Source organism: Athene cunicularia, assembly GCF_003259725.1.
Source record: "Athene cunicularia isolate RWA chromosome 15 unlocalized genomic scaffold, athCun1 chr15_part1, whole genome shotgun sequence".
NCBI lineage: Eukaryota > Metazoa > Chordata > Aves > Strigiformes > Strigidae > Athene > Athene cunicularia.
Window position 1 is genome coordinate 8,159,271 of NW_020799121.1, and position 23,295 is coordinate 8,182,565.

The 23,295-nt window shown below is 42.0% G+C and overlaps 1 protein-coding gene across 9 annotated transcripts in view; it reads right to left on the reverse strand.

Moving 5' to 3' along the window:
• Positions 1-23,295, reverse strand: part of FBRSL1 (fibrosin like 1) — a 399,022-nt gene that overhangs the window by 272,014 nt on the left and 103,713 nt on the right. For 7 of the 9 annotated variants that reach the window (XM_026859707.1, XM_026859702.1, XM_026859700.1 and 4 more), the window contains exon 3: positions 20,610-20,645. The exons of the other annotated variants lie outside the window; for them this stretch is intronic. In XM_026859707.1, coding sequence (XP_026715508.1) covers positions 20,610-20,645 — 36 coding nt within the window. The remainder of the gene's footprint in view (positions 1-20,609; positions 20,646-23,295) is intronic. 9 annotated transcript variants of the gene reach the window in all.

The following is a 23,295-nucleotide window of genomic DNA, read 5'->3' on the forward strand; positions in this document are numbered from 1 at the left end:
TCAGGGTTATTTAAGCCTACCCTTCTCTGTCATTCTCTGCATTATTTCTCTAGGCAGCATTATATAGGAGTTAAAAAGCAAAAAAGCAGAAGGGAAACAGGGTAGTGGCACATCATTCAGATCTGATGCCAGCGTTTACAGTGACCTTGCTGGCTGAAAAATATTTTACTGTTACCTATTTCAAAATCCATCAGGATCAATCTTAAAATTTGTTTTGTTTTCAGAGAAGATACCGAAGGACATACTGCACAAGTCTATTTTGTCAGGCTAATGTCTTTCCTGTTCTACAGAAAACTTCTCAAATTCTTCACATATATCATATTCATCCAATGAAGTATGAAATACATCCCAGGTTCCACAAAGCAACAAGTTATATTTCAGAAGCTCAGCGCTTTGTTACTGCGCTCTGGATGAAGTCCTGTCCAGCTTAAAGCACAGGCTCAGCTCCCATTAATACCAGTCAGGTGAATTTAACTCCTTTTAACCGTCCCTTTTAGCTTAAACATAGCCATACGAGCAATAAGAAGCAATAAAGTAAAGCAGCTTCTGTGTTATGACTCCAGCAGACTCAGAGAGGAATTGCTATTCAGCCAACCTTTCCAGCTGTTGCTGAAGTCTATGATCGTATCCAACCAAGAGATGTTTGCCTACGCTGCAAAATTTTGCAAGATACTTCGTCACCTAAACAGCAGCAGTGCACATGTGCTGGATCAAGCCTGTACTTGGAAGATACCCGCAGGATGGAGGTGCCTTGAAATGCAAGGCTTGTAAGCTGGGAGGTTAAAAGCAGCATTAAAGAATTAGGTGTCCAATTCCCACTGAGAACTAGTGGTAATTAGTATCTACAATAATACAAAGGCCCATGCAATTAGTATGCAAAGATGCTTGTGCAGAAGGCAGGCTGACTGAGATTTAATTTTTAGGGTTTCCACAGAGATTTTATTTGCTACCTAACACTCAATTTTACCTTCAATATTCCACTAGATCCTACCTACCCTATCCTTACAGCACAAGCCAGCAAGACTGCAAAACAGGGCTTATCTACAGAGAGCGTTTCCCTGCTATTGAGCCTGTGATGTCCCTCAATTTAAATTGCAACGGTTTCTTCTTTGAAGGATTGCTAAGTGGCAAGAACAAAACCTATGACTGTCAGGCTCTAAGCATCACAATTTCTTATGGCTTTACAGCAGAACATTAAGACAGGATGAAGAATTAGCTGTGTCAAGGAGAAAATTTGCTACTGTCAAATTTGTTTAGTTATTTGGAGTTACAAATATGATTTGCTGCTACCAAAAAATCAAGTAGGCTGTATTAAAAGTGTAATTTGATACCCGGCTATAAATCTCTTTAATAAAGGTGTGGTGGAAATGATGTTATCCATATATAAAGATTAATCTCTATTTAAATATATATAAATTCAGGAAGCTGAACGATGCTGTAAGCAGAGAGAGGCTACTTCTAAAGTGTGAAGTTGCTTTGTTACTCCTGGTAAATGCTAATTCTTTTTGCTCCCCGTTTGGTTGTACTTTACATTTAACCACACAGTTTTATTTATTATTCTCACTCTGAACTTTCACGGCATCCCTTTCATCAGTTAAATTCCCCCTTTCGAAACAAACATCTATTTGAACAAAAACAGTCTTTAAAAAAAAAAAAAAAAAAGAATCAAAGCATTTTTAGTGAAATGAAGTTTTCTGGACTGAATTACCCAGCCTACACCATAGCATGCTCAGCCACTGGAAATTATTTAGAAACAACCGAAGGATAGGGCCAAAGGCCCGGGGCCTTTATCTGGGCCAGATGATTGATGTGCTGTGGGCCCCGCTGTGGTTAACAGTGATTTTTATCTGTTGCTAGCAGCAACAGTCAGGGGCGCAGCGTGAGGCCAGCAGCCGGCCGCGGCGCTGCAGCAGGCCCGCACACAGGGACAGACAAATAGTCTTTTCAGCCGGACAGGTCTCGTGGGGGGCTTTGACATAAAGGGCCCTTTGGAAAGGCTGGAATTGTCAGCCCTTTGATGGCCGCATGCTGGGCCATTAGCTTCTGTTACTAATTTGTGGTGCATGTGAGAGGGCAGATCCGCGGGAACACCTGCGAGCGGCTCGGGTGCATTGTGGGACGGGTTTTGTAGGGAGAGCTGAGGAATAAAGGACCAGGCATAACCCTTCCATCTAAAGGGCAGATGACACAGGCTATTATCGTTTCCAGCCATCAAAAGGACGGCTCTGAAGTAACATCAAGCCGTCTAACTCAAACCTGGAAAAGCAAAGAAACTGGGGAAATTCAGAGTTAATAAGGGGCCATCTGTAACACAATGTGCCAGGCTTCTGCAGGAACTTTTTGAGGAGAGGTAACCTTACACATTGGGATACCCAAGAGGAACAGGCAGGATTCAAGGGCAAACCGTCACCTGTACTTGTACCAGTTCTGAAATTCCTGTCTCTTCGAGCCCCAGTGTGCAAAACATAGAAAAAGAGAAGGGGGAAAATAATACTGAAGATGAAGAAGTTCCTGGTAAATGCCAGCCCTCGACAGAAGTGGGAGAAATGCCATTTTTAACTATTGGAATAGCTTCTTAAACTCACAGAGTCCTGCACTCCGAACAGTATTACATTTTTCCACAGACAGATGCCATAGACCATTAAAGCCTTCACACAACTGGGCCTGTCAATGCACCCCGAAGGTCTCTCCGCCCCATACGTGAGTTAACTGAGGCACAGCAAACAGCATGCCCGAGATCGCAGAGCAAGATTATAGGAGTGCTGGGAATACAACACAGACCTCCTGTCTCCTCCTCCTGGCTTTGAACACAAAACCATACTTCCTTTGTTGGTTAACATTCAGGATGCCGAAATTATAAGCATTCAAGGCTGCAACTTAAAAGATTAATATAAAAGCCGCTTTTGTATTACATTTGTGCAAGCAACCAGAAAAGTATATATTGTAAAATAATCTGCAAGTCGTGCTACTGTAGGCCACTTCAGTGACTAATGAACATGTTAACTTTCAGGCTGAGTTTCACTAGAAAGCAATTTTTCCAACCAAATTATAAAGTCTACTTGAGTAACGAAATCATTTACAACTCTCATGGCACGATGGTGTCACTAAAATACCTCTCCAACAAAATTAAATAGGTGTCAGAGACAACCACGATATCCAAAGAAATCTGACCTCAACTCCAGTCAGAAGGAAGAAAGCCTGCTGTGGTAGACAGAGCCTGCGCTGAAGTTGAAGAGACACTGTTATCGAGCAAAATTTCTGTAAAACGTGGTTTGCACAGTCTGTATTCATGCTACAGCAGTGCTCAGAGACCGGAGTCAGAATTGGCCTCACCGCATCAAGCTGCTGGTTTTCAGCCCTGGGACATCAGAGCTCGGCTCTGCTGAGTACTTCTTAAATGAGCTGTAAAAAGGTAGCTAAGAAAAGCAAGCCTGTGGTCAAGATGGCCTTAAATTTAAAATATAGGGCTCTGCAACTTTAGTGGCGTTTCTCTGAAGGTGTTTGCAAATTGGGAAGAGGTTGAAAACCACCAGCAAGACTAAGTGAGGTAAGAGAAGCCTACCATTATAAAGGGCGTCTGGGTAAAAGGGCAACAGACTTTGACCAAACTGAAACTCCAAAAATATTAAAAGCACATTACTACAAGTCTGAAATCAGAAAATGCCAACAGCAAGGCTCCATGAAGTTCTGAATCTCGCTTCTCACAATGCAACTTTAATTACGAGTCCTTCCTACCTGCGCTTCCAGCTTTACAGCAATCAAACACATTTAAGTGTCTGAAAACCTCAATTCATGAGATCTTGATCAAAGCCCTGTGAGCTTATTTTCAATGACATGTTTGCCTTGGGTTTCACAACCACTGATAAGAATTTATTTCTTTTAAAACAAATTCTGACAAAATCAATCAACTTGAGAGGGTACTGGTGAGTGAAAAACACCACGCTCAGTAAAGCCCCAAGCCACAGCCATGACTGTGGTCCTGCTTAGCCAGCAAAGACCCACTCCCTCTATATACTGGGCTTTCTTGGGATTCCTGCCACTTCCTACTGCTCTCATTGACAAAGATTAAAAAAAAATTCCTACTGTTCTCCCACTCATTGTCTGAGGCCAGTGAGGTAAAGAGCTACCTGAACAGAATAGCACAAGGATGTTTGCCCAAGGCAAAGACAGATCAGAGATAAGGTTTTGATCAGATCAGGTGTAAAACATCCATGAGGTAAAGCACAAACTAGTCTTATTGAGGATCTTTTTTCACGCTCCATTCTTCAAGTAAAATAAAGCAAAAAAACTCTCCAAAGCCCCCTTCCTTGCCCCTAGAAAACTCTTGATAAAACCAGTAGGTGCCAAAAGTGCTGTTCAGACACTGAACCATTTGCACACCTCACAAACTATGATCCATCCCACTGGCCCGGCACCCAAGAGCTGGCAGGCAGCCTCCATAGCAGCTTTCTGCACATTTCAACATTACTCAACCCTTTCATGCAATCATCCTCTACTCACTTTCCCCGGCTGTCCAGTATAGCAATGAAGAAAATTAATGTGAAACTGCAAACTGCCCTTCTAATTTTTCTTTCTCTTTTGAGAACCTGCCCTCCTCTTTGATCTTCCCAGTGAGTCTGTTTTGATTGCTGACCCAACCACCCGAACAGAAACTGTAAACCACCAGTCACTGATGCACAGTTGTGTCATAGCACTTTGGGCCAACAAGATGCATAGCATGTGGACACTCTAGCTAAAAACATGCCAAACTCCTTCTTCCTAAACACCACATTAATCTAAAGTTCATTTGCATTGCTCTTCATGCATGTTTGAACACCCACACTTCATTTAAACTACATTGCCTAAAACAACTTCCACTATTTTTCTCATTCAATGCTGCAGTAGTACTGGAAGCTTTAGAGAAACTGATTTCCTTTATATTTGCAAGACTATTCAAATTTCAGCATTCAGTTACAAAAGGCAACTATCACATCAATCCTGCCAACCCAACAGCTCAGTGGCGACCATTCAACCGAGGAACTCAGCAGAAACACTTTCCAAAATCCCTGGGTTGCTTTGCTGTTCCTCCCTTCCCTCAAGATGCTTTAAAACCTACTGAATTTATGGATGAAGTGGGGCCTGACAGGCTATGCTGCCCACAGTATTTGTGCTCTCTGCACAAACCACAGTGAAGCCCATCAGCAATGCAGAGACTAATTGTCAGCTTGTGCTAACATCCTTCAGATAAAACCATTAACTTTACATCGATCATTTGCCATTATACAAATAAAGTCACTGAAATAAAACACTGCTGCAGAATCAATTTCTTTTGGTTTTGATAATGAATGCCTTGGCTTTTGTTTTCCACCTAAATGCCTATTTTTTTCACATACATATCAAGTATATGAAAAAATCATCATACCGCAGCAACACAACAGATTTGTGTGTTCATCCTGTTTAGTGCCTACTAATGACTTCTATATGGTGCCACTCATGTTCAGACCCATCCCAGTTTCCCAGGTCTTCTGCCCTTTGCTTAGGTCCTTGATCTCTGTTCTAGTGTCTGATGAAGGACATAGCAAATGTGAGAAGAAATATTGAGACGAAAAGGAAGGAAGGACGGAAGGACGGAAGGAAGGAAGGACGGACGGAAGGAAGGAAGCAAGGAAGGAAGCAAGGAAGGAAGCAAGGAAGGAAGCAAGGAAGGAAGCAAGGAAGGAAAGAAGGAAGGAAAGAAGGAAGGAAGGAAGGAAGGAAGGACCCTTATTCTAGGGAACTACTGTAATTTCCTTGAAGTATTAACCAATATTTACCCTACCTTCTCACATGGCACCAGATACAGTGTTTGTGGAAACAGCCCCTTTAATTCCCTCCCTTCCAATGCTCTAAATAGGATCCATAAATAGGATTCATATAATGGAGCTGATTCTGGCATGCCTGAAAAAGTTCTACTTGTTAAGTAAAATAATTGAAGAATGATGTACTGTGAGAAATATCATTGTTTGTTTGTTCTGAAATGCAAATATGCAAATAAGGACACAATATGTTTTAAAAAAATAATTAAAGTCTTAAATAGCTGCCCAAAAATAATGCAGCCAAGCTTGAGAAAAAGATGAAGATATGAAAGTCATAATTATCTAGCAGTAGGACTAATCCAAAGAGATTCGTTGGAAATAGAAAAAGAAAGAAAACAAGTAAAGTGATAAACACATGAGACTGCAGCATTTGGTTTCAAAGTGGGCCAGGTGGCTTCCTTGGCACTTTGGCAGCAGAGAGTATTTCAGACTCTCAGCACATTCTGAAGGCAGAGGAGCTGCCTGCCCCAGCCCCAGCCTGCTGGGTCGTCCTAGGTTCAGAGATCATGCTTGCTATTCAGTAAAAGCAGCTGTACTTTCCCCACTAATGGCTAGATTTAGATGCAATTGCGGAGATCATACTACCATGCTTCTGTGCAAATCTGGGCAATAATTAATGCTATTGCAGGCTGCGGGTTAATCTAAATTAGGTATCTGATACTCCGGTTCTTCTAGTCATCACACAACTTCCAGGTGTGTGAGACTCTTCCAAGCTGAGACGTGGCTCTGGTCAGACTGAGCAATGGCTACTACTCCCAAGAGTGTCACCAGGACACCCGAGACCAGGGCACGAGGGAGATGGCATCAGGCTTTTGGTTCTGCAGCCGCACAGTGGCATGTTCTGTTGTCATTGGAGCTGATGACTCCTGTCCTGTCTAATGCCAGTGCTATGTTGCTTTGCCCTTTAAGTTTCGGCTTACACTCCACACAGTCTCATCCCTTGGAGCACACTCTGGGTCACAGGCCTTCCTAGACCAGCAGACAATTTTGGATATAGTCAGTCCCTGTTGTTTCCAGTTGATAAAAACAGGAAAAGTCACTGACCTGATATTATCCAAGACAAGGAATTGGGAAAAAGAAGGGGAGAGAGAGGGAAAGAAAAAGAAACTATATTTTGTGTATAATGTTTTAAGAATTAAGTATTTTCTTCTAGTCGCTTCAGGTGCTCTCCATCCCATAACCTCCAAACAGTCATGTTATGCTGCAGCAATGGTCATCATAAGGTCTGACATTCTAGGAAGGGCAGCAGTTTAGCCACCTCCTCAGTGTTCTGCACAGCAATTAGTAGGAGCTTCATTGCTGTACATCAAAGATGCGGTCTTGCCTTGGATAAGATTTCATAGAAACTTTTAAAAGGGATGCATTAAATACATTTCTCAGGAAAAACAGCGTAACAACAACAACAAAAGCTGCAAAAAACCCCACCAAACCCAAAACACAAGAAACCAACCACACACTCAAGCTTCCAGACATTTAATTACAAAATATATGCCTATGACAGACATCAACAAGCCTACAGGAAGATTCCTGCTTCAGTATTCAATGCAGCCTCAATAAATATTTCAAGTTTTCAAATGGATGCTTTGCAATAGCACAGTTTCCATTTGCACAAGTGCCAGAAGGAAGAATTCAACACAGGCTTAAAGCAAAACCAGAGTATTTTCCTGTAAAACTTTAATTGGGAAACTGACACTATATAATCTGTACATCATTGCCTCCGAGCTGTTGTTAAAAAATTAAAGCTGTATCAAAAGAACTGCTTTGTTAAATTAACACGTTATGCATACCAGACATAATCTGCACCAGGAAAGGAAATAGCTTTGAGTCAAAAATGCACTGATTGTTATGGTTGTCATTGACAGAGGCTGAGCCAAGCAGCCTAAGCAGACAAAAGCATCTTACATCTCTCCTGTACAGACACATGCCCTTACAAACACGTAGGCTTTATTTCAAAACCTGAACAAAACCAACTGACAAGCAAGATTTCGTTACGATGATCGTTACACCTACAAATCACACATCAGATTGCGCAAATTCAGTATGAAGTTTTGACGACGTGCAGGTACAGGGTGAGGCTGTGCTGCCGGAGCCCTGCGGCAGAGCCCACCTTTGCTTTTATTTCAAGGCCAGCAGCAAGGAAGGGGCTAGAGCCCCCATGCTAGTGTGATGGCCCCAATGGGTGCAAGGGCTCTGGATGGGCCATGGGAGCGCCTCTCCCCCATGGGTGTAAGACATTCCAGCCCCTTGTGCCAGCGGGAGGCACTGCCTGCCCCACACTTGCTCTGCAGCATCTGCAGGGCATCAGCCACCGCCAGGACAGGCACTTGCAGCATAGGGAGCTGGGGCTGTGGGACAGGTGCTGAGAGGGATGAGGAGGGATTGAGGAGAGGGATGGTCAGGCAGGGAGACAGGACAAGCAGCACAGAGCTCCTAATACTCCAGGCACAAGACACAAAAATTAGGTGGACGTTTTGTTCAGAATGACCTTACTTATTTTAGGAAATGCTCAGTAAAACACTCTTCATCTGTACATCCCATTCTGTATGAAGGAGATGAGTACCATTATCCCACTTGAAGGTTAAAGAAACTTAGGCACTTGAGCAACCTGCCCAAGGCTTCTTTGAAAGTACTAATTTAAAACCACGTTTGCTCAAGATCTCTCTCTGGAGCTTGTCCATTCTAATCCTGAAGTCTGCTCAGCAAATATATGACAAAACCAAACCCAAGTGCCCTAAGCGGTCCTAAGGCTATGACCACCTTCCCTGTTTTAACCTTTGCAAGCTCATGTCACAGCCACCATCACTTTGGCTTCAGATTAGTCCAGGCTCACCAGACAAACTACACTGACTCATCAGTTTGCGCCCAAACTCCCGACAACGTGATGGCCTCAAAAAGGCCACGTTTTCTGAAAATATGGAACATAGTCCCTTGGAAAAGACTGGTTCCTCTCATATATTTTTCAGGTTGTTCACATCCAAATTTGAGGTACCAAAGTAATTTTGGAAGATCCGAACTATAACATTTCCCCAATAAGATTTTACAGTTTTGCACGCGATGGTCTGTTGGCTTCATTCTGTGCACCGAGAGTCTTAAGGTACTGCTGCGGTCTGCAGCAGCGAAGATGGATTAACAGTTTTGAGGCTTTTAAGATAAGCAAAATTTCCCTTGACGCTGTAAACTCTTCAGGTGGTTAGAGACAACAGTTTCTGCTTTTTTGATGTCTTCTCAGAAAAGAGCTCACATAATTTTATCAGTCTCTGGGGTGACCATCAGATAACCAAGCTATTCCTGTCTAAACCACTCAATGCATCTCCACCTTCCTGTCACTGGCAATCCACAAAACAACCAGGGGATTCGAGCTAACCACACGGCTCACAACTTAACTGATTAAGTAGGTGGGAACTGATGCCAGCTCAGCTCAAAGTGTCTTTCTCTGCTAACCAGCAGCTAGCCGCAAGCTGTGGAGGGGAATGACCACAGATAACACACTGATACCGAAACCGTATGGTGAAGTTGCAGCTTCCTGTTCGAGTGCTCTCACAATCTCTTAGAAATGAATCTTCAGCAGGAAACTGGCTGCAGTTAAATAGGCTGTCTAGGTCGTCATGTGGCCTGTATTACTGACTCTTGTTTTCAAGGGACCATTTATTACTCTCTACCACATTCCTCCCCGACTCTCTAGAAATGAACCGAATTAGGGCTCTCCAGAGAACAGCAAGTCCTTAGAGGAAGGGAAAGATGCTTACAAGAAGTCTGTGACCACCCTCCACCTGTTACAACTTAATGCCTGCCAGTTACACAGTGCTTAGTGGCCTCGGGCATCTTCACTGTGATATCCTAATCTTCATGCTTTAAGCTGTTTTTCTCTTAGACCATTGTGCTACTTGGCCTAGATGCTATTAAGCAGCTTTGGAAGAGCAACATGAATACAGTGGGGAAAATATATTTCACAATCTGAGAGAGGAGTTTTGATCTAACTTTGATCCAAAGCCTTACAATCATGCTTGGGTCAATACCTGCTTGGATTTTGCTACAAAGAATACTTACAGAGAAAACACTTTTAAATGAGTGATTTTGAGAAAAAAATTTGAATCTTTGGTTCATTAAAAGGATCACATTAAGTTGAGCTTCTCACCTGTTCATGCTGCTGCTGCCCTGAGCCTGAAGATCCTAGTGAAGTCAGTAAGAAACCTCTCACTGACACCACTTGGTGTCCTTAATTAGGTGGCAGAAAGAAGGGCACATGGCTTTGGTCACACAATGGGACATCACTTTTGGAGTTCTAATAGTTGTCACAATTATCTGATGATACATGGAAATCAGTTCACAAAGAACAATTTTGAAGAAAAGTAGTATTAAACCATATTCTGCAATTGAAGGTAGGGTAACACTCCACAGACCACAGTTGTGTTTTCACTTGCTCAGCTCTATCTATTTGTAGAGTGTATGGGATACAAGGCAAAATAAAGCAGCTAACCACTGCAGTGTTTTGTCAATTTATTAAAAGTGGTGTATGTTTTACCCACTTCAATGTAACAATTTTTTTTTTTTTGGTAATTACGAACTGGTCTGAGTATGATGCTGTATGAGTTAAAAGCACACACTATGCAGTCTATACCATCCTTCATCTACACCACTCTAATTGGTACAATATGTCCAAAAATTGTCCCTCTCTGATTAGCCGATTTCAAGGGTAGCACAAACCATTCCAACATCTAGTATGACCATGTCCAGAAAACCTGAGAACCACACCTGACAGCTACTGAATGAAGCCCAAAACTTACTTCTGCTTACAGATAAGTCAAGTGCCACTCTGAAAAACTGAAATGCAGTTTGCAAACACTACCCAATCCTAACATGACTGTCAATATCATGAGACTTTCTGGAGAACACATGTGTTGACTTAATCAGACAAGAAAATTCCTCACTATACTATAGATCTAGGCCATAAGTGTTCAGGCACACAAAGTCTTATCCATCATACAGCACAGAGATGAAGTACAGACAGGAAAGGTATGAATCAGGCTACATTCCTGTAGAAACCACTGCAGATGTGTCCACAATGATGTAACTGTATGTCAATTTTCCATTGTACTGATTGCAAAACTCTGAATATTGACAACCAGTAGTGCAGCAGTCTGGAAAGAACCTAGAAATAAAACTGTTATTTCCAATATCTAGATGTGATACCATTTGAGTGTGTAACTCTGCAGCACTGTGCAAGGACCACCAGTGCTTGCTGGATGTTTTATTATTTTTTGAGACATATACTAACACCATAATCAAAAGCAATTTTGAGCTCAAAACTGACCTCAAGGTTACAAGACTCTATGGCAGACTGTTCCCTTTCATTGGAAGTACATTGTACAGCCAAGACGTTAGCACATACACACCGGATGGACCACAGGGCTAATTAAAAAGCTGCTTTGGTGGTTGTATCTGTTCCAAGAGGAGGTTAGTAAACCAAACTTTAAAAAAAGTAATGAAACCAAGGTGCTACAGAAGCAGACAATTCCCACAAAAACAAAGCAGAGCTCCGAGTGATGAACAACTGTTTTACTCAACCTCAATGCCTTTGAGTTCCTGACCTGTGATGAGCTGAAAAATGAGAGAACAGCTACAATCACTCGGAAACTAAGCTGAAACACTGGGTATTCTGAACGAGAAGTTAAAAATTTCTCTATGAAATTAGTCTCATTGATCAACAGGTCTTAAAACAAGACTTACCCTTACAACTTTTGGGTATGACAATGCCTGAGTTTCAGAACTGCACCACCACCTCTCTAACACCATTTTATAAAACAAAGGGCCAAGGAAAAAGCAGAGGTTACTCAGCCTTAGCAGTTGCCAAATGGTATTGCAAAGGTCTCCCACCCCTGCGTGACTTGTATCTCACACAGTCACGCAGAATGGATTCATTTACATTTCTGCTTTTACCCTGCGTTCCCTGGCTTTCTACAATTGCAGTTGGTCCTTCTACATTATGTAAGGAGTCTCTTACACCTTCCTTCATTTATTTGCTAAAAGAAGGAGAAAGGACACCTTTCTAAAACATTATCGGCACGCCGTGGTGAGTGGGGCTGGAGCTGACCACAAGGAACTGCGATGTGAAACGCCAAGGCAGTGGGAAGTGAAAACACTGACCTTGTGTAAGAAACATTTCACATGGCTGACCAGGGTTTCCATCTGAATGCTCCTCTTCCAGCAAAGCAAGTGCTGCAGATGAAAAATCCAGTCTCTTCAGCAAGGATTTTTACTCTTGCAGCAGGAGTGTGACCATTCCTGGAAAGGCAGCCCAGAAGCCCTGGGCTCCTCCCTATACCACCTTCTGACAGCAGTGAGCATGCTGCCACTCCTCTGTCTTCTCACCCCTTGGGAATGGAGGAGTGCTGCCATTCCACTGCAGACACATCTACATGCCCCAATATATTTACATTTCAGCAGCCAGCTATATTGCAGCCAGGCTGAAACTTGAAGCGAGAATGAGAGAAACCTCAGCCTACAGCAGACTTCCCCACCATTTGCAGCTTTCGCAGCAGAGCCACCACACCTTCAGCATGTTACCAAAAGCTTTCTTTGGTGTGAGATCTGATTTAGGATTGCATCTGCTGTTTTGTTAAATTAAAGTTGCATCTTTGTCTTCTGTTAGGACAGGGAAGAAATTAAAGAGATCTCTAGAGCCTTTAATAACATACCCCAGTTAAAATAAATAAAGGAGACAAGGAAAAAATGCAAGTGATGAAACTGAGTAAAGACCACCAACTTACAGGAAACTCATCTTACACTCTGGATATGCAGTGACTAGCTTTATCAGCAACTCAACATATCCTCTCTAGACTAGTTTATTTCTTTGCAGTTTAACACAGGGAAAAAAATTTTGGGATTGATAAGCAACCACTCCCTGAGTATAAATACAACAGGGTATTCCACCAAGCTGCATGGTTACATTTTTTAAATTGTATACTGCTTTAAGGTGATGGATGGTGTTCTCTATCGCCAGTAACACCCAAAAAGCTCATGCACTTGACCCCTTTTCCTTGTTCTCTCTTGCTCACCTACTAGTAAGGCCAACAAAACATGTTGTTTGTCCTTTATTTCTACAATAGCATTCTGAGTTTGCAGTGCTGTTACTTCCTCTGCTGCTCCCCTTACACTCCATGGTTTTGGGTGCAGGTTTCTGCAAAGGCATATTGAGATATGAGATAAAACAAAAGAGCATGAACCCCTGTTCCCTCCCACCATGATTTTCCTCTGAGGAACCTACCCCAGCACCCAGCACAACAAACACCAGCACGCTCCAGCAGCCCTCAGAAATGGGTTATTTTAACCCCTTTTCTAGTTATAAAACCCTAGCACTGCCAATTCTCACTATTTAATCTTATAAAAGAATTAAAGGAAAATCAAAAGCAAAACCCCCAAGAGGCCCCACACTTAACCCCTGTTCATTGTCCTCGCCAGGTAAGAAAGCAGCCCTGGTTCTAATCAACTGTCTGGTTTAATCATCTTTTTGTCTGTTTCGGTAAAAGGAAAGGAAAGTAAGTTAAAACAAGACAAAGGATTGTAAGGAAAGAGAGCCATGAGAGCAAATAACAATGTGAAAACAGCCGAGACAGACAAGCAAATACCTTGCCCTATTACACAAAGAAAGCTACAGCATATATATGACACAACTGCCTCAGGACAGTCTTAATCAAAAAGGTACAGAAATAAAGATCAGATATTCTCAAAATCCTTTGCCTTTCCTCTTCAGCAGGATGTAATCCTTTCCAGGCTGGTGAATTCATAATGGATTTAGGACAACTCTTCATTTTAGTGTGCAAGGCCAGTGACAGTGAGGTTATCCTACCCCAAAAGCCAAGGAGCCCTGGGAATTTCGGGGGATGTGTCTCTATAACAATAGTGTCTTTCTAGTCAGATTAGAGATCTGTTTCCTCCCCCACTGCCTCGAGCTGAGCTGAGGGCAATGGCAGGGGAGATTAAAAACGTGGGCAAAAAAATCACACAGAAGTCATATGTTCTATCTCTCAAGGGGTTCGCAAGGGCTTGCAGTGTTGGCTGGCTGCACTTCTGCAGCTGGGGGGTTTATGGAAATCGGCATCATCCCATCCCGCTCCAGCCGCAGGGACAAAGGGGGACCACTGGTGGCACGGCTGGCTCGTACGCAGCCCTTCTGCCAAGGCCACTGGTTCAGGCAGACTGAAATTCAGCCAGAGAGGGCCCTTTGTACTTACTTATGTCTGTGGAGATGAGTGAAAATTTATGTGACTTTTCATCCTAATTAAAAGCAGAGGTCAACTAAGAAGAAACAGACTTTCAGAAAAGGGAACTTCTAAAGGAAAATGTGTTGCAAGGAAGTTCATGGACTTCAGTATTTGTAAAGCTGAAGTATGTAATTTATTTATGTTTGTACTTCTGCTTACGCTTTTCATGGGACATTTCAAAAACCCCCAAGAGCTCCCACAGATCTGGAATAATATATGCACTAATTACTCAACAGCATTTGAGTTCATGGGTTATGGGATAGCTCCTCGGCTGGCTTACAGCAACCTGGCTCCATCCCACACAGCACTCAGGGCAAACAAACTCTTTATTTACTCAGTGAGCTCAGCTTGTCCAGGTGAATTCAAAGATGTGGATACTTAAAGAAAACCAGCAGAAGTTAAAAAGCTTTGGATTGACACCCACCATTATATCCCTGGTGCTCTAAAATTTCTCATATCTTAGAGGGAGAACTCCTTTCAAAATTCTTTACATTTCTATTACATATTATTATTTCTCTATTTTTTTTAATCCTTTGTGCTGTCATTGCTTTTACAAGCCACACCACTTGATTATAGTCCTTTTTTCTTTTCTTTTTCTGAGTATCTGTCTTCAAAGAAGACGGAGTATTGCTCCACCTGAAGGGGACCTATCAGCCATTCTTTTTCTTGTCCAAAAGAAAAAGACAATTATAGTCCCTCTTTTATACTTGGCATCATGGCAAAATGAGATTGATACTTATTTTGGAATTATTACTTCGCTATTCATAAATCTTGTCCAGAAAGTCTTGCTCATGTTGGCAGCCCACAGGCACACCATTGTAGGAAATACATATTAAATTCACTTTTATCATTTAACTTTGGCTCCGGCTCAAGGAGTTTTAGATTCATAACAAGAACCTTGTTTCCAATATTGATTTTTGGCAAGGAAAAAATGCTAATTTATCAGGGGTCCTAAAATACAATGAATTTTCCAGCCCAGCTAATAAATGTTACCTACCTACAGAGAAGAGATTTTTCGTTAGTGTATGACAGATCAGCAGGTGGAAAAATTAGTTACAATCCAAGTTTGCCTCTGGTCACCAAGCATGCTTCCATACCCATGAGCTGAAGCACACTAAAGAAATCCCAAACAGAAATGCTATATGTTTCACAGTAATAATTTTGTTGATCTTTAGGTAGAAATTTACCCTTCTCAGGACACCAGTTTCTCCATGGCAGTCTCAAAGATGGCAAGGCATATAATCATCACCTGGGGTCTTGGACCATGCTCCATGTAGGAGGTGGTACTGACTTAAGCTCTGTACAGAAAAGATTGCTGTTGAAGGTGCTTTTCCAAGTCTGACAATTTGGTCTCCAGCCTAAGAGTACAAGTGCATCCTTGCAGCACAGAGCAGATCAGGGGAATGCTGCTGGCATCATCTTCAGCAAGCTTCTGTAACCATTACACTGAACCAGTGAACCTGCCTGTGCATGCACCGAGGATTTCTGGCGTGGGAACAGCCTCCTTAGCGGGGACCATCTGTTTCAAGGTTTCACAGAACTGCATTGAGCTGGCACAAAACTAAAACAGGCCATGAAAAGAGCTTTACAGGGTGTATATAAACCTGCAAAGACTCAACAGTTCCTAGGCAGATGATTACCTAGCACTTTGCAGTCATTCATATCTGTCCTCCTTCCCATGGAGCTCGTTGCACTGGACACTAGATCTGTGCTGTAAATCAGGGGAGGGAATTACAGCTCAGTACCTGCTGTCCCAGCAAGTGGGCTCATGGGTGTGAACTAAAAAGATCTGGCTGGGGTAAGGTAGTTATGGGCAGCTGTGTTGGGTGACAGCCCACTGCACAGCAACAGCAAGTACACAGCACAGGAGAGGAGTCCTGGAAGGTTGTAAAGATCATCACTAGCAACTGGAAAGCCAGTTCTAAGAATCAACAATATGACTGGAGAGAAACAGTGAGGAAGGAGCAGACTGAGGTCCAGACAGACAGTGCAGCTGGGCTCAGGGTACTCAAAGCCCAGCCAGTGCTTGTCTGTACCACCTCAGGTTCCAGCTTCATCCAGGTAACAAGATAATCACTCTCAGGCTACGTCACCAAGGAGAAGGGGGTATTGCAGATAGCACAGAGTTGATTCTGGACGACCCAAGTGTCTCCGCAAGCCTTATGGAATTTTGCGTGTTTCTTTCTATCCATGAGCTGCAGTCTAAGTTATCTGAGACACTGGTTTCCGGCGCTCAACAAGGAAGATGTAAAATCAACAGAATTTGATGAGCTGCCAGGGATTTGACTAAGCTGCAAAGACTTTGATATTTTACAGAAGCTCAGAATAAAATTCAGCTGCCGCTGTTGCCAAGTCTATGTTACTGGTTTTATTTTAAAAAAATAATCTTCCAAGAACAAATAAAACCAAAGACATCTCATCCTCCTATACTTTTGTTCCAAGGTACATTCAGACAGGTTGGTTCACTGAATATCCATTTACCATATGCTTTCAAGTTTACTCTTTTATTCACTCCCACATTTTAGTCCCCTCCATTTCAGAACAGGAACAGCTGCACAGATGCTCTATAAATAAACTACATAATTTACTGGAAGAGGTTTTTTGTTTATTTTTTTAAGCTACTACATATTCCCATTTCTAGCCTTTTCCATGCTCTCTACAAAACTGAGTCAAGTTCAACTGCAGCTTGGGTTTGTCTGTAGGATGTGCTCAACCTTATAAACAATTGCAACTTTTCAGTCATTAATAACAAACTATGTACTGATTTTATGTTCCTTGTAACTATTTTCTGTGTTAGGTCCTAAATTGACTAAACTATCAGAAATAAATTTGAAACACGGTCCTCAGGGTGGATATATATCAGTGATATATAGAAACCTCAATGTAGAGCTAATTTCTAATTCTCTGCTTATTTTTTAACAAATCAGTGCATTTCCAGGTAGATAGGGGCCTCTCACCCTGTCACCTAGAAGAAAATCTGTTTTGCCTGCTCAGAGGATATACAGACATTTCTGACTAAAATCACTAATCTCATTTGTACGTGCAGGAAGTGTGACAAATGACTAGAGTAGTTTATCACACATATGTAACCATCAAGTCATAAAGGGAGTAAGATATTAACCTCCATAAACAAACTAGCATTCTATTTCTCAGCACAGCGGAAGTATACATTTAACAAGATAAGGATATGAAACACATGCTACTGATGAGATAAGGAGCTTGCAGAAGCAGTACAGACATAGATATGTCTCATGTTATCCAAGTAAAAGTAAACGCCATTCAAAACTTTATTTTGGGAAATAAATTTGTAAGAAATTTTGTCTGCAATATCTACAGATACTGTGAAACTATGTGCCAAGTCACTGTTGGCACGATTTTTGAGGCTACAATTTAAATCTAGGTGCAGCTGAAGTTAAGCAGGGGTTACGTGGTAACTTGAACAGAGACTGAAATTTCAGAGAGTTATTTCAAGCACGGGCCTTATTTAGGCACTTAATGTTCCATGGGAAGCCTGAACTCAATGAAGTTGTTGGAATATTCGACACTCAGGAGTTATTATTTAGACAACTGCATTTAGTTTTCTTCTTAACTCTATTTCCAGAGTCTGTACCTTATATACAAAGGCGTTTGCCGAGGTTTTCAATATTAGCATGCTCTGGCTGCGTAGACAGGCCTTGCTTGCCTTCTCTGCCGCCCAGCTGGATGAGCTGAACCTTGGATTGAGGTTTCTCATACTACTACAGGTTTTAGGTCCTCTTTTTGCAAATGCACATTTCCTTAAAATGCACATTGTCTACAAATGTTTCTGAAAGCAAACATCTCTGCAAGGACGGCTGAAGCAAGTGAATGTTGAAGCATGCAGATTTGAAATGAGCTAATTAAAAATGAACACGCACAAAATATTTTGTGGTATTAGAACAGCTGCTTATGAAACCCAGTACAAGAACTTCACCGAGTAACGATATATATCATCGTCCCACAAGTGACAGTCTTCCACAACACAAGCCGTGCACAGATATCAGGAGGAGCACTCAGTACAAGAACGGTGTCTCCATCATGACTCCTGCTAGCACTATTTTTTATCTTGCTTTCACCATGTCTGGCAAACAACCTATTTGATGTAAACAGGGGCAGAGCCAAAACACTGACTTAGTGTTTCATATACAGCTGCTTTCATAAGAAAATGCAAACTGTTACAAGACATTATGGACAACCCTTGGTTTGGGGCCAGTTGTCTTGAACTGGTGGTTTGAACATCTCTCTGCCACCTGGGAGAGTCAGCTTCCAATGCAGGTTTGGGCCAGTGAGGTCTGGCAGTGCTGGAAGTGATAGTCTCTGCCTTATGCTAAATCAATTTAGAGCAGCATCGGAGTCTTAAGGGAAATGGTCAGCCCCAACAGCTGGTACATAGTGAGGCAGAAGGCAGTTTAATTGGGAAAATGACAACCCATAAGGAAAAGCAACCCTAGCTCACACTCCTCATGATCTCAAAATACTGCCTTGGCATGCAGAAAGCTCTTACCTCCCTTGAGAAGTTATGGGTTGGCTAAATAAAAGAACCTAATCCCCACACATGCACAGAGAAGGAGCTAGAAATTTTCTCAAAATAATTTCTCTGAGAGATAAAAGTAAATTTCTTAACAGCCAGCAATGGAGGAAAACAGTCCTATGATTTATTGGCCTTGAGACTCTAAAAAGAATTCTTTGGCCTTTTTCCATTAAGATTTCGCAACCTATGTTATAGCCAGTGGGAAATTGTTTAATTCCCAAATGATGCCCTCAGTCATAAAATCTGTGAAGATGATTCATTATTATTTATGTGGTGCCACAGGCATGCATGGCATTTTACAGACAAATAGAAGATACAGCATCTGCCATTAGAAGCTTAGGTGAATCCAACTGTTCATGTGTATGGGAAGCAGCACTCAACGGGTCCTAGAGCAAACATTCCTCATCACTCAATGAATTAAATAACGATACTCACCTGGAATGCTGGAAAGATTTAGACAGGAAGATAGTTGGGAGACATGTGTCATTACTGCCTAAAAATTTGTGACATTATTTCATTAAAACCGTAAGACTTTTCAAGTCTTATATTGTTTTGTGATGGCTTTATGATTAAAATGTACTTAGTCTTGTATTATGAATTTCTGATAATATGCATGATTGCATGCGACAGTGTCGCTATGAAATCAGACCATAAATTCTGCACTGCCTAGCAACTTCTTCTTTGTGTGCACAGCACAGGGTAGGAGCTCACAGGTTCCATCATACAACTCTAAACATACAACATAAATTATTGAAAGAAAATAATTCATGTGATTATTGCTAAAAAAACGCATACCAGATCTCCACATCAACCTCCTGAAGTATATAAAATATACTCTTGTTCTGTCTATGAAAAATGAGCAGTTATAGCTCTTGGTAAGAAACCGAGTTTGGTAAGAAACCTAGAAGGCAAACTTTATCATGGCAGAGGTCAGGAAAAAAAGCAATTACTGTCAATAAGTGTAGGCAGGAATTGTTAGCTGGACTGATTCTTGTTCAGATTTGCATATGAGATTACCATACTCCTTCATCTACAACCTTTGCACTAGCAATGAGGATATACTTGACTTACTGGCTGAACAACCAGGGTATCATAACAGATTATCTATACACCATGTGTTTGTTAGGAGTGTCAGAAACAATGCAGTTCCACGAATTTTCATGTTGACATTGCTAAGCCATTCACACCCTCTCCTATTTCCTTATTAATACATACAATAAGGTCTATGTGCCTGCCTTTTTGGACAGCTGAGCAACAAAGATACCCAAAATAAACAAATAATTATACCACCCCTACATGAAGAAATGTCATTATTGCACATACAAGTAAGGTACATGTGAACAGAAATGGTCAATTAAACATCACTGTTACATTGCATACACATGCAGACACGTCCTGGCCCTGTAACACCAGCCCTAGAACACTGGTACCTATGGCACTCCTGCGAAACAAACACCAGCAACATCCTCCTCTGAAAACAAGGGATCTTGTTTTTTAAATCAGAGCTTGTAAATAAGAGAATATTGACTTTTTTTGTTCACACTGGTGAGGGTCACAGCTCTTCTTAAAATGGAGTAATTTTGTCTTTGATTCTTGCATTTAACACACAAATGAATGAAAACCTGTACAGAGGAGGGAGAAGAGGAGGGAAGTAGCTCCCACTGTTGAAAACTCTCCCCACTCATGTCTTTTAATTCTCAGGAGGTGACTATCTAGCTGATATCCATTACACAACAACAAAAAAACCCCTCCCTGTAAGTATAAAATTCAATTGAAGAAGCCCCCAGACTCTTAATGCGCTCTCACATGTCAGGGCTGTCCCCTGCCAGGTGCATGATAGTGCTGTACTCTAACCCTATTTTTATGTTCTGCATTTCTTTCATGTCAGTGGATATGCAATAGGTAGTGGAAACCTCTGCAATCAACATCAACAGAAGTGAAAGAATTAGCTGTAAAATGACTTACGGAGTAGCCTCTTCCTGAAAGCGATTGAGCAGAACTCTGTGGGAGGAAACAATATGCCACAGTAAGTAATGCAAGCGATTCTGCGTAATGTAAGATAAGAATCATTTTGCGACTCCCTCCCCCAGCCCAGTATTCCTTAGGGGAAAACTTCACAACCAGAGTGCCTCAAAAGATCTTCTGACATTCTGTGTGCTGCCACAGGAGTAACAGCAAAAGAGCATTTCCAGGTGAGGACTCCGCGGCTATTTCAGCCAAGGGTTTCATAAGCTAGAGCAGGGCTTCGACAGCACCTCCCAACTAAGGTACAAGCTCTCAGCGTGGGATACGTCTTCACAGCAGCAGAGCACGCAGTTTGAACCATCCCTCTTCAGCATGTAACAGAAGCTTCCAAAAACAGCACGTGTGTAAGGATGGTCTCCTGAATCAGGGCTGCACATTTTGCCTCATCAACTCCAACTTTCAATCATGTAACCATATACCCCACTTTCCATTCCCCTCTGTGAATTCATGAGCCTCCAAGCCTTCCCTGCTGCAGTATTACCGTATGACAACTCTATCTGAAACAACAATAGCAGCAAAGCACTAATTTATCATCTCTCAGAGCTTTAATAAGCATTCTGTCCCTTTTGAATAAGTTAAATTACATTGTTTACTCCTGCTCTTCATTTCAGCTCCTCCTGTTCCTTTCTCTACCACATCCTTACCTCTTTCACAGACTGCCAAATCATTTGGTTTTTTTCCTTTTCATTACACCATCTCCAGTCACTTGGATCTCTTTCCCTTCTCTACGACCCAAGACTGTCAAGCTGCTGTTTTTCACTGGCAGTGGCTTTCTCAAAGCAGCTAAATGAATTCCACCTCTATCTACAGCTGCTGCTATATGCCTTCTTTTCGGAAATTAAAAAGAAGCCGGGAACAGTGGTGGCATATGACACCACATGACCCAGCAAGTACTCTGCAGGCCAATTTCCAAGTGTGATTTATAATCATGATGCCCTCGCTACGTGATTTTATTAAACAAGATTCAGGGAGTGTTAGCAGTCCCGTTTCCAAGACTAATGTTCTAGTGGGTACCAAAGCTTGAACAAAAATACTGAATTGTTGCAGGCTGATCTTGAGGATGGTTTGTCTTTTTGCAGCAGCGCCAGAAATTATCGTGTTACTAAATCACCACAACAGCACAATACCCCCAAAGAGATTGATGCAAACTGATTGCAGGCTACTGCAAATACTTGTAATTTTCCACCAGTAAGGTAACAGTTCCTTTGTACTCCAGTTTGCAAACCTTTTGATCAAAAGGTACCTAGATACACACAGAAACCTTTCCAGACTTCTGCACTGAATGGAAGACTGGACTGTCTCGTTGGTCTGCCCATGCATGCTCTGGGCCACCATCTTACAACTGCCCTAGACACCAGAAAAGCAATTTGCCAGCCAAGTGCCTGTGGAAGAAAGTTTCCAAAGTGAAGAGAGAACAGCAAAGCCCTACAATTAAGTAAGTATGCTGCTGGAGGGAGGAGGGCTCCCCATTAACCACCTCACCAGCTGGCACAGGAACCAGGGTGCCAGATGGAAGAAAAGCTGTGGCACAGCTCTTCACAGGTCTTACACAGTGTCTGCAGCCAGTGTGTGGCCGGGTGCCAGCCCCCATCCCTGGCATGCAACACCTGCACCTCTGTCCTGCTGTAGCTCAGGAGACCTCTGTTCTGCAGGAGAAGGACAGCTCTCACAGGGGAGTCTGAGAGAGCAATAACAAACCACTAACAGCATTTAACTTTCTGCCTTTACATACTGCACATTGATTTGGCTGCTGCTTTCAAACACTACAAAGAAGTAGAGAGTTATTTATAAATCTCTTTAATGTAAACTGCCCAGAAATAAAGATGCGGACTGCTGAAATGAAGGGCAGTAGCATTTATCTTTGTTTTTGAGAAACTAAGACAATCCCATCTGTGCCTCTTTTTACAAACAACCCCAAATGAGTCATGGAATTCAGCCTTGTATAGAAAAGAGGTTAATAACAATATCCTGCTATCTACATAAGTATGTCGAACTGCTGAACATAATTACCTGTTCTGACACTTCGCATAGCTTGATCAGGCAGTTCACCCAGAGTACACATAGAAATGAGGAGAGGGCAAATTACCTGCTTGGAGAGGCAGGAGAAGGAAAGGAGAAAGGGTGGCAGTTCTCACTCTCTCCACCCCCACAATCAACTCAGATTTAACAAAGATTGACAAGGTCTAACAAATTGGAAATAATAACCAAAAACAGAAACAAGTGGTTTCATTAGAAGCTTCTCTCTAGGGAAACAGCCTCTCAGAGCATTTTCACTTTAACAGTTATTTTCAAGCTTTGAGTTTTGTGCATGCCCAAAATATTTTCCTGGGATGGAGCAGACCCTTGGACAACAAACTCAAACATGCTAACAACAGACCTGCTTTTCTTAGATAACTTTCAGGCATCTCAAGCTGTTCAAGAGCCCCAGGAATCTGCAGACCACTGATTTTAAACCACTGAGCAAAAACCAATAAAACCAGTTGCTGAATAAAGTGCTCATCAGAAATAATTAAAACTAAATGACAATTTACTTTGGCATTTCTCACATCTAAGAACTTCTTCCTCCCTTATAAGTTAACATTAAATTTCCTGGAAATTGGGGGGGGGAGGGGGGGGGGGGAAGAGA